This window comes from Moschus berezovskii, chromosome 6 (assembly GCF_049115385.1).
Source record: "Moschus berezovskii isolate FMDL1 chromosome 6, NW_MosBer_1.0, whole genome shotgun sequence".
Taxonomy (NCBI): domain Eukaryota; kingdom Metazoa; phylum Chordata; class Mammalia; order Artiodactyla; family Moschidae; genus Moschus; species Moschus berezovskii.
In genome coordinates, this window is record NC_142465.1 from 49,152,515 (window position 1) to 49,164,522 (window position 12,008).

Consider the following 12,008-nt stretch of genomic DNA (forward strand, 5'->3'; position numbering starts at 1 on the left):
GTAGAGAATTAGAGTGAAGGCAGGTACACCAGGTAGGAAGCTACTGTTCAAGTAAGGTAACAGTGGCTTGGACCAGGCAGTAGAAGTGAAGTTCATGAAAAGCAGTCAGATTCTGCACATGTTTGAAAATATTCCTAGTTATTGCACACTGGCACACTGTATATAAAATAAGCACATTAAGCGTATTTTTTCATCATTCTGTAGTTAGCAAATTTTCTTTTAAAAAATCCAAAATCTATACCAAAGATTTAAATAAAACATTATTTATAATAGACAAAAACTGAAAACTTAATTAACCAAAAATAAGAACGGTAAAATAAATTAGTCGCAAAGTATGATGGAAAAAATTAATACAATAGAGAAGATGTATATTTATTTTTTTACTTTGTATCAAACACACTATAAGACATAAATTGCAATCCTATTTTTTTACAATAAAAATAAAGCACTAGGAAAATACCTGAAAGTATATTCACTAAAATGACCAGAGTAATCACCTACAGATGATATTATATTTTTTTACTGTCTTACTTTTGGACATCTGTATTTTATAATTATCCTACCTCATCTGTGTAGTTTAATAGTTAAAAAAATAATGCAAAACATTCATGCTACATTATTCTTCAGATGCCCATCTTCCAATACCCCTTAACCACGGGGATAGTAATGCTTCTTCAAACTGTCATTGTTCAACCACAATGGAGAAATCGCAGGAAAACTGGAAAAGAGACCTAATCTCCCCAGCTCCACTAGTTTTAGGGAGGTAGATCACAGGATACACTAAATGAGTATGAATCTTTGCCCAAGAACCTCCTGTCAGTGTGGAAAAGAAACATCCTACACATGTGTAGGTAAGTATTAACTTCAAGGAAAGTCACCCCTAAAATTGTAATTGCAAGCTACTAACTCCCATTGGGTGAAAAAAAAAAAAAAAAGAATTAAAACAAAATTCTTACCCCTTTGACTGGCCATTTGCCCGATTTTCAAAAAACTTTATCTCCAAAATATCATTTACTCCCAAAGAATGAACTGCTTCAGTTAAGTCTTCATCTGTTGTCCACTGCAAGATATTTCCCCCTCATTAACCATCAAAACATATCTAAGATTGTTATTGTTTCAATTTAGATTGTAAGGGTAAACTCAGGACAAACAAGAGAAAATTAATCCTTAGTGCAAGCTATGTACAATTACCGCCAGTCAGTCTCCAATTTTTAAATAGCATAAAAGCACCTGAAGACGAAATTTCGTCCCTTGATAAGAGTTTTGGAAATAGAAGGTACATACTCTGAGAGAATATAGAATTAAAAACAAAAAAGACCCTTAATTTGGTCTCTTCCAGCTTTCAACTGCTATGACTTTAGATTTTCAGTAAACCAATCTCACCTGCCACTTTTTTTCTTAAAAGAAATTATTTGGGGAAATGAACTCCACCTTATGTTTCAAAGTATACAAAACAAAATCCTAACGTGTATTCAGTGCCTACCATACCCTTTTATCAAATATTTAATTCTCAAAACACAGAAGTCCCATTTTACATATAATTCCTATTTTACACACTATGCAATAGAGGTTAAAGAAGTTGTCCAAGGTTATAAAACATATGCAGGAGCCAAGACTCAGCCTTACTTAGCAACCACAGTCTTTATATCTACAATGCTACTGTCTCCAACATTATAAAAATTGCTCAGATGATGGGAGATTGGCCAGTTTTTTAAATATGTAAACATTTAAAAATAAAATACTATTAGGGAAATGTACAGTAACAACTGATTTCTAGGCAATTTTTACATTTTCAAGTATGTGTAATAAACATTTCTAAATAGAGATGAAAGAACTCTACAGGACTATTTTAGTAAATATTTAAGATTCAATGCTAATAAAACAAAGATAATACTACTACTAAACATTCAGCTAATGAAACTCCAATCAATAAACCTACAGTCTCATAAACCAAATTAAAATACAATGTATAATAGCAGTATTTCTATAAATCAGATTTGAAATTTAAGAGCAAAAAAAAATTCAGCACGTCTGTAATTATGATTTGGATAATGAAAACTCTTAAAAACAAGAATCATATTGTGTATCTTTCCTTCTACATTTCTGAATCCTGGTTTGGGACTTTATGTGAGCATTTTCCTTTGTAAACTGGGACAGCTGAAGTGTAGGAGTAGTAAAAGATAAAATAATTGAACTACATTTAACTGGAATCTCTACCAAAACAAGTCGAATGTCTACAAAATTCATAACTGTAAGATTCTGGTACTCACTATATTTAAAAGGTACATGTATATACCCCACCGTGGTGCATAAGCAAGCACGTAGAACCAATTTAATAATTTGAAATTCTTATTTTATATACTGGAGAAAAAATTAACTACTGGAATAGTTTGAAATCAATCACCAAGCATTTAATTCAAATCAAGTCACTTACCCATGTTAGATTCCCAATATACAATGCGATTCTCTTTCCTGTATACGTATAGACAACATTTGGTGCTGCTCCTTTACCCACATCATCACCAACAGCTGGTGGGAGAGTGTCCATGTAATCCCGATCTTCCGGGGCATCTCCATTATTTGCAGATGGAGAGATGACATCATCATACAAATCTATCTGATCATGTCCACCATATTCAGCTTCCTACGATACAGAAATAATGTTCTAGATTATACAAGAGTCAGACGACTTCTAAAACAGATGTGAATGCAAATTTATTCAACTATTTTCTTTTAAAAATTTGGTAGAAGACACAGGTCAAAGATCTCAGTATAAATCTTTCATTTTATGCCACATCTTGAATAGTGCCTATGAAGTGAATTTCTATACAATGAATCCTATTTCCCCACTGATATTTATTATAGGAGCTAATGTTCCTCTAGGAACAGAATAACATGTAGACAAAATAAAATAAACTTTTCATGGAAGCAAAATACTCTAAAAGTAACAACAGTGACTACAAATTTTTGATACAAAAATATCACAAAAATCAGAACCATTATGAATCTTTAGTATTTTTAACTGCAGAAAAATACAACTATTATTTTCTATAGTATTCAGGATCATGCTTCCCAATTCTGTGGAAGCTGTTAGTTTTAGAAAAAGCAGAGTAAGCTAAGCCACAGGAAAGGGATAAAGAAATGTGGCTATGTAAATGACTCTATATGTCACAACAAATGAACAGGGGAAAGAGAAACAAATAAAACACAGGTTAAACTATCCAAATTAGTATATATATTAATAGTTTTATTATTCTCAGTCAACAAAGAGTTAATGCTTACCTGACTTCTTAAGATACATAGTCAATTAGCAAAACATATCTACATGGTCAAGAGAAAAGGGATAAGAACAAGGAAGAAGAACCTAGTGAATGAAGTTTTGCCAGCAAGTGTCACCAGCAGAATTAAAGCAAAGCTAGCAGATTCCACTTATAAGCCTAAGTGATATGCAAGTAAGAGGGAAATGAAAAGTAAGCAAATATGTGAACAGGAGAAAAATGGAAAAACAGGGTTCAACCTGTAAATAAGCACAAGAAAAATGAAACGCAGGTATTGGCAGAACACTGAGCATCATTTAAATTGCCTCTGGTAACAGTTACTGGGCCACTGGCTTGACTAGCTCTATTTTTATCTTCCTTTCCACCACAAAGTACCTAAATGGATGTGAACTATTTCATTCTGAAAAGTGAGAGTGAAGTCTCTCAGTCTTGTCCGACTCTTTTCGACCCCATGGACTGTCGCCTAGCAGGCTCCTCTGTCAAGGTAATAAAAGAAGAGAGCCAATTACACTTAGAAAACGAATATAATTCTTATCTTCTCCATTAACACAATTCAGTAAGAATGAATACAAATGGCAGATAAGGAGAAGCTAACAGTTTTAGGGACTAACCATTTTATGGATAAAGAATGACACTGAAAAGGTATTAGTAGAATGACTATGAACAGATCAACAAAATACTGTTATAATAAGAGTCCCAAGGGAACATGACTCTTGTGCTATTCAGAAGGAAGCCAGAAAAAGATTTTTTTAAAAAGAAACAAACAAACAAACAAAATCTAGAAGGGGAAATACCACTTGTAACACATAGCATATCAGGTAATCTTCTGCATAATGAAGTTATCCAATTTGCTGATTATGCAACAGAATCTCTACATTACAGTATTGTTATGAGGCTGAATGTAAAACTTATTTAATAAGGGACAAGATCTTAAGTCAGAGAAGACAGCAGTCTTTAGCAATGAGCAGAAACTAAGACTACAAATCACAGAATAATGCCATAATTTTGTTTCCACAGCAATACCAAAATAACCTTTGAGAACTGAGTTTTTTGAAACCAAGAAACACGATCAAACTGCAGTGTTAGTAAAAATTAGAAAAAAGAAGGGTGAGTTTTGTTAAGAAGTTTCAGTGTAGCTAAAGCTTCAGGTGGCATGGCTGCAGCAATGATTCCACACACTTAAGATACCAAAAAGTTTCCCGCAAGGGGTAGCGGGCACTCTGAAATCTTTTGCAATCCAGTTTTGTACATCAAGTACAATTATTGTTACTATTATTCAAAAGGAGTTGTGTTTCCATCCTCCTCAGCAGAGACTATAATCACAATATATGGTTTGAGGGAGAGTAGAGTTGGAATGTGAAGAAAGCTGATCACCGAAGAATTGATGCTTTTGAACTGTGGTGTTGGAGAAGACTCTTCAGAGTCCCTTGGACTGCAAGGAGGTCGAACCAGTCCATTCTAAGGGAGATTGATCCTGGGTGTTCACTGGAAGGACTGATGCTAAAGCTGAAACTGCAATACTTTGGCCACCTCATGCGACAAGTTGACTCACTGGAAAAGACTCTGATGCTGGGAAAGGTTGGGGGCAGGAGGAGAAGGGGACGACAGAGAATGAGATGGCTGGATGGCATCACCGACTCTGTGGACATGAGTTTGAGTGAACTCCGGGAGTTGGTGATGGACAGGGAGGCCTGGCGTGCTGTGATTCATGGGGTCGCAGAGAGTCGGACACGACTGAGCGACTGAACTGAACTGAAAACAGAATGCAAGGGTTATTAATAGCAACACTAAAAGTATTTCAATTTATACTTTCATGAAATATTATTTGATTTTTCACTAGTTATAAACCTAGGAAAATGCTCACATAAGTAGACAATAATTTACAGGCATAATAATTGCAGCTACACTAACCTGAAGAATCATGACTTACTATTTTTGTCCCTCCATGAATTCCTATGTTGACACCAACCAATTTTCCATACTGATATGCTTCTACCGTAATTTACAATCAGTCACTTGGTCTGGTAATTGGACTGCTTCCAACTGATTGAAATATGATGCTAACTGAGACCATGGTGCTGGGGTTTGCTCTCCAAGTAGACTAGTTAGCCTCGCTCAGCTCCAAGGCCACAGCCTGTGCTTCTGGCCCCATGGTGTGCATTTGGACTTGGTGAAAAAATATTAACGAATTTGAATATATTACCACCATGACTAAGAGGCAACTGAAAACACACTCTTCTGTAGTATCAGTAACCTTCCTTTTCAACTTCACCACATCACACCTATCCTCCAGATTAAAAAACAATAGTGTACAGAACACAGCCTACTTTCTGTTCCCACTCTAACAGGGGGGAAAACATGCACGTTCTAAAATGATGTAAAATGAGTACCACAAGTCAGGGCTTCCCTGGTGGCTCAGTGGTAAAGAACCTGCCTGCAATGCAGGACACCCAGGTTTGATCCCTGGGTGGGGAAGATCCCCAGAAAGAAACAGCAACCCACTCCAGTATTCTTGTGTGGAGAATTCCATGGACAGAGGAGCCTGGCAGGCTACAGTCCGTGGGGTCCCAAGAGAGTTGGGCATGACTTAGGGACTAAACAACAACAATAATACCACAGATCACATACAAAGAAGGTGAGCTCTGAAAGTCTATTGGACAAACTTTGTCAAAGAAAAACAGTCAACAGTGTCAAGTTCTATACGCAGTCTTCTGAATTATTACCATTGGGAAATTTTTAATGGTACTCAAAAACAAAAAATAATCAATATTACCCCTCTAATTATTTTAATTACCAAAAACTGCCCAATTTGTTCATAGCAACTAATAACCAATAGAACTATACATTATATTTAACTTCCAGCAGGCAACAGCCCTTAGGGTTTGTTTAAAAAAAAATCCACTAAGTTATTTCATTCCCTACATTTGATTACAATAATCATTTTAAAGGTAAGGTAGCCTTTCAAGATTCTGCAAATCTAGATCATGTTCCTCATGACATATGAGTAGCTGTAGCCAGGTCAGCGGAGAAGGCAATGGCACCCCACTCCAGTACTCTTGCCTGGAAAATCCCATGGATGGAGGAGCCAGGTAGGCTGCAGTCCATGGGGTCGCTAAGAGTCGGACACGACTGAAGTGACTTAGCAGCAGCAGCAGCAGCCAGGTCAGAGACAATACTCAAATTAAGACGGATAGTAAAATAACCAAATTTCAATTAGCTCCTCTTAAAAGCAATGTTTCTCAACATTATCACCATGCCCTTGCTCTGAAGAGGGACACACTTTTGCTAATCACCTCCCATTTAATTTTAACGTCAGACATACTGTACATCACTGGGATGACTGTGGTAGCTGTCCTATAACCTTCACTCTTCCTGACAGGCACAACACTACTTTTGGTATTCCTAAAATTGTATTAATGCCACTCCTGCATTATATGTTACCACCACTAATGTCACAGCAAAGGCCACTTGTTCAAAGTTCCTCTATTGGAGAAAAAAAAAAATTTCCATTTAGAGAAATATAAGCAAAATATAATTTTGCACTTATAAAATGCTTTCTATACCATGGAAAAGAATACACTAACACAAAAAATCCACAAAACAGATAATCTAATTCATACCTATCTTTTTAGAAAATGTTTCACTTTCTGATTGTGTTTACATTTCAAGTAGATATTAAAATCAGTTTGCAATCCCTGTTAAAAGCTCAACTAATGGTAAGGAAGTCAATCTGTTACTAAAAATATGGCAAATAAACCACAAAGTGAACAACAGAATGAACTACTTATAAATAATAAAATAATTAAGAGTCCCAGCTCCCCTAAACATTTGTACCCAAGTTTCTGAATCAGTCTCTACCTACCTCAGTTTCCATCTTACATGCCTTATTTTAGAGAGTTGTCTATTCAATATAAATTTGGTAGAAAAAAGATTTCACAAGTATTTGCCTAATAAAACTTATTTTCCAAAATTAGCTAAACATTGGCTATAGTAGGTACCCAATAACTAAATGTAAAGTACAATGAGTCATGATATAAAGACAAACACACTTATAAGGATGTCTAAGTCTGTAACTTCTGAATGAATTTTTTCCCATTATCTATATAGGTTTTCATTTTAAGTCTGATTGTCAGATCACTGAATGAGCACTGCTCACAGTGACCTACCACCAGGTACAATAAAAACTAAATTCTACATGAAGAGCTTTGCTCCCCAAACAAGCAAAATACACACTAGTGCGCCCAGCATAAGCTTTCCTCAAGTTCAGAATTTGACTTCCCTCTCTTCTCCCAACAAAAATTTTACACATAGACATAAGAGTGGTTTCTGTAACACATGACCTGTCAGTGTGTCATATTTTTTATGTAATCCTACTACAGTGCACTTAGTCTAGACACTATCTAAACTTTGTATCCTTCTTTGTTGGCATTATTAAAATACTCAAGAATGTATACTGAACAACTGAGTTTAAAAAATTTAGGTCAAAATCAAAGTCTGTAATTATTAAATACAAGGCTAGTAACTACTACCTTCAAGTACAAATTCCAGTTCAAACAGAACTGATACACACTATCAATTCAGTTGATAGTGTGAGAGACTGAAACCAACAGCTTTCTTTTCAACTCCAAATCCAAGTGATATAGAGGTTTGGAAGGAGTTCAAATTCTTCCACTTGAGCAACTGTTCTCAATTTAGTTCCATCCAAAGATCTTCAACTTAAGAACTAAAGAGCAGCTATAAAGGATAACTGAGGCCCTTGTGCCTTCTTCCCTTCTCCAATTTTATTCTTCATTCTAAATTCATCTGGTGAAGAAAGGAGCTGTTCTATAGCTTCAGTAACTTTTTTCTCACACCATCTCCAAATTAAAGTTTCTAAGACAATTGAATGTCTCACTTTTTGAAATAGGTTTACACTGCTTTTTACCAAAGTACATACATGAAACAAACATCATGCAAGTATAATTATTTAAAACAGAAAAAATTAAAAACACATATATTGCAAAGAATTTCAAAGTATACAATGCAATTAAAACTACAGCTCACATTGAAGAGATTTTTTTTAATGTTTACAGCAGATTAGAAAACTAAAACCCATTATACTTAGCAAAACATTCTACTCAACTACAACAAAATAGTCAGTTTAGCGACTTCACTTTCACTTTTCACTTTCACACATTGGAGAAGGAAATGGCAACCCACTCCAGTGTTCTTGCCTGGAGAATCCCAGGGATGGGGGACCCTGGTGGGCTTCCATCTATGGGGTCACACAGAGTCGGACACGACTGAAGTGACTTAGCAGCAGCAGCAACCAATAGAAGTAATGTCAGCAGCTAATGGGAATGCAAATTAAATCAACCAACAACAATTTTGTAGTTGCTTCTAATTCTGATAAAATTTCACGTAAATATTTCAGTACTAGTAACATTTTTTTTTTTTCAAAGAAATGAACAGAGGAAAATTTATGCGTCGAACCTGGACTGGTCACTTATGATAATATACATGCTACAATTCCATTCTCTCCAATCATTCCACCTTCACCCTCTCCCACAGAGTCCCAAAGACTGTTCTAAATGCCTATGTCTCTTTTGCAGTCTCTTATACAGGGTTCAGGTTACCATTTTTCTAAACATTTTTAAACATTAAGAATGAACCTTAAAAAACCATCAACTATCCTTTTATGGCCATATTGTGAACAGGAATTATCACAGAAAGCAGTAGATTACAAAGGCCAATGATATACAAAATAATAACAAAAACAAAGCCTCTATTTAATGCCATTAATTGATTCAAAAGTATAAAGATTAGAGGTAAAAACAATTCAAATACATGTGCAATATAATGCTATAGGTAAAATCCACAAAAAATTGTTTTTTTAAAAGAACCCTATAAAGCAGTTCATCAGGGCTACCAAATTTTAATCTCGTCTTACCTCCTGTTTGGTCAGCACTAGCTGGTGCACAGGGATAAGCAAGTATCACTCCATCCAGATATACAGATGACAAAAATGCCCATCCAAAATTAAGTACGCAAAAGCCTAAAAAGTATTTCATTAAAAGGTTGTGAACAATGTTCAACCTCTAAAATTGTAGTCCAGCTCTTCCTTTACTGTGACGAGAAAGACAAAAGGAAATATATTTTCCTGGAAGACAGCTAATGAAGACTGCCTTGAACATTTGTTTCTCTACTTGCAGATATGGACCTCCTGAAGCTGGAATGTTACACTCATTTAATACATAAAAGAAAAAGAAATTTCCCAGAGATCTTTGTTTACTGACCTTAAAAAAAAAGCATTAGAACCCGACTGTGTTTAGCACTCAAGGTAACTTTCTAAATTGTCACTGACACAACTCAGGCACAGCAAAAAAAAAAACAATTTAAGCGCAACACAATAAAGATTTTAAAACTTAACATTTGATAACAATGAATTACGTTTAAATATACTTTCTTTTTTAATGGAGTAGAAAACATTTACAGCTAATTGAACTTTTCTTCTAATATTTAAACTTAAGGGCACCATCAGCCCTCAAAAAAAAAAAAAAAAACAGGAATTCTAGTTTTCCCTATTTAAAAAAATCCTTAACTCCTAACAAAAAATCATTAATGGAGGGGGGGAAAAAACCCACAAAAATACATTAACCAGAATTTTACTAAGCTCCTCACATGGACCTGGAAAATGTGTAAGAAAGCTATTAGGAACACTGCAGTTAAACACTATTTGCTTTTTTCTATGTGTGTGTTACTATATAAACGACAGAAGATGTGACCAGAATGCTTATAGCTTAAACGTCACTGCTCTAGTAACAACCTTTTGCAAGGATGCACAACGTAAGACATCATAGCTCCATGGCTTGTCCTTCTAGGCAACTGTGGCCTGTGAGATACCGGAAAAACCTTGAATTCTCACTTTCTCCAGCCTTTCCAAACCCCTCGGAGAACAATATACATTTTGCTTTCGGCAATCGGGAAACAGCTATAATCCTTTATTCTAAAACTAGCAAACACCATGTGAATTTCGGGTAAGATTCTTTAATCACTACTCTGATCTCTTCTCTTGGTGAGCTACCATCTTTTTTGTTCCATCCAAGCCTCGCGCTTCCAAGTCTTCCTTTTGGCCCGGGCCACCTATCTTCACTGATATTTTCATCACAAAGACCGAGAACGACTGGGCCTCAGAGGCACTGCAAGCCCTCGACCACCGAGGTAGGGCCAGTGCATCGACTTTTTAAGCACGATCCATGGGTCCGAAAGTCAGAGGACTTGTTGCAAACGTGCCCGCACCGAAGCCGTCTTCCCAAAGAGTGAGAGCAGGAGAGGGATGGCGCCACGCCGAAACCTGTCGCAAACGCGGGCAAGGGAGCTCAGGAAGCTGGGCGCGCGGGATACAAAGGGCCGTGAACGCGGCCTTCCATGAGGCGGCCGAGCGACGACAGAGACACAAAATGGAGCGACCGAAGGAATCGGAGCCCGAGCGGCAGGGCCGGGGGCAGGAGAGGGCCGGCGCGCGCCCCGCCGGGGTTCCTCCTCCACCGAGCCGCGGGGGAGGGGGCGCAGGGGCGGCCCGGGCTCCCCGCCGCGCACACGCCGCCCCGCCGCTCCGGCCTAGCGAGGCGGGAAGCGCCCGCCGGCCTCCGCCAACAATGGGGAGCGGGGCGGCGGCGAGGGAGGGGCCGGCGGCGGCTGCACAGCGGCCGGCGGCCGCGCTCGGGGCCCCGCGGAGGGTGGCGGCGCCCGCCGCCCACGAAACGCCGCGGTAGAACGAGGGGCGAGGCGGGCGCCGCGCCGGGATCGGGTGGCGCGGCCCACGGGCGCCAAGGGCGCACGGTCTGCAGCCGCGCCGGCTCGTGGCCCGCAGCGGGCCCGAGGTCCGCGTCCCGGCCGCAGCGCCGCCCGCGGCGGCGGCGTGGGCCCGGGCCCACACGTACCTGGTTGAACTCCTCGCCCACATCCGCGTAAATGTCTATATGGTCCACGCCGTCCGCCATCTTCCCTCGGCCTCGGCCGCCGCCGCCGCCTCCTGCAGGTCCGCCCGCCGCGGCAGCAGCAGCGGATCTAGCGGCGGGGGCGGGGCGCCCTGCGTCACTTCCGAGGCCCGAGGCCCGCGGCGGGGGCCGCCGGGGGCGCGGGTCTCGGCCGCCGCTGGCTCGGCGGGCGGAGGAGAAGCTGCGTCTCCGAGGGCGCTGGCGGTTTCTTTTGTGTGTCTGGATTAGGCCTGGGGGGCGGGGCGGGGGTGGTCCCGGTTGTCTCCAGACGGTTTCCACGTGGTCTTTGGCACACGTACGCATTTTGTGATATTTTCATTTCTCAGTTTTTCTTACTTTTCTCACAGCCAGGGCTTTTAGGGAGGTGGAAGTTTTATGTCTAGATGAAACACCAAAAGTGTAGCCCGGCTTTCCGTGAGCGCCTCCAGAGGATGTCTTACCTCTGCATCCTCAAACACCAGCAGAATTTGGTCTTGTAAATGCTAGTTACCGGTTGATGGTTTTCTTGAGCTATTTGCATGCTACTTATGTCATTTGCATACCGTTTATCTTTCCATCTGTATCTTCTCCATCGTCTTCTTTCGTCTCCTTTCATCTTCTTTCATCTCCTCACCCCGTCCCCTTTTCATCACCCGTCATTTTTAACCTCCTTTGAGCTGCAGTTGGTTGTTCCTGGGATAGTTTAAATGCCTCAAACTTGAATGCGGTCCCCTTTGGGCCCACCTTATAAAGTGGAGGTATCTTCAGACGA

General features: G+C 39.4%; 1 protein-coding gene across 5 annotated transcripts in view; it reads right to left on the reverse strand.

The window, feature by feature from the left end:
• The window catches only part of CPSF6 (cleavage and polyadenylation specific factor 6), a 32,856-nt gene extending 21,450 nt beyond the window's left edge, over positions 1 to 11,406 (reverse strand). Inside the window, exons 1-3 of one of the 5 annotated variants that reach the window (XM_055394548.2) lie at positions 11,201 to 11,402; positions 2,435 to 2,644; positions 957 to 1,060 (exon numbers count right to left, since the gene is read on the reverse strand). In XM_055394548.2, the coding sequence (XP_055250523.2) occupies positions 957 to 1,060; positions 2,435 to 2,644; positions 11,201 to 11,260 (374 nt within the window). In that variant the 5' untranslated portion in view covers positions 11,261 to 11,402. Of the gene's footprint in view, positions 1 to 956; positions 1,061 to 2,434; positions 2,645 to 11,200 lie in introns of all 5 variants that reach the window. The other 4 variants (XM_055394549.2, XM_055394550.2, XM_055394551.2 and 1 more) reach the window with 4 other exon arrangements.
• Positions 11,407 to 12,008: the final 602 nt, after the last annotated feature.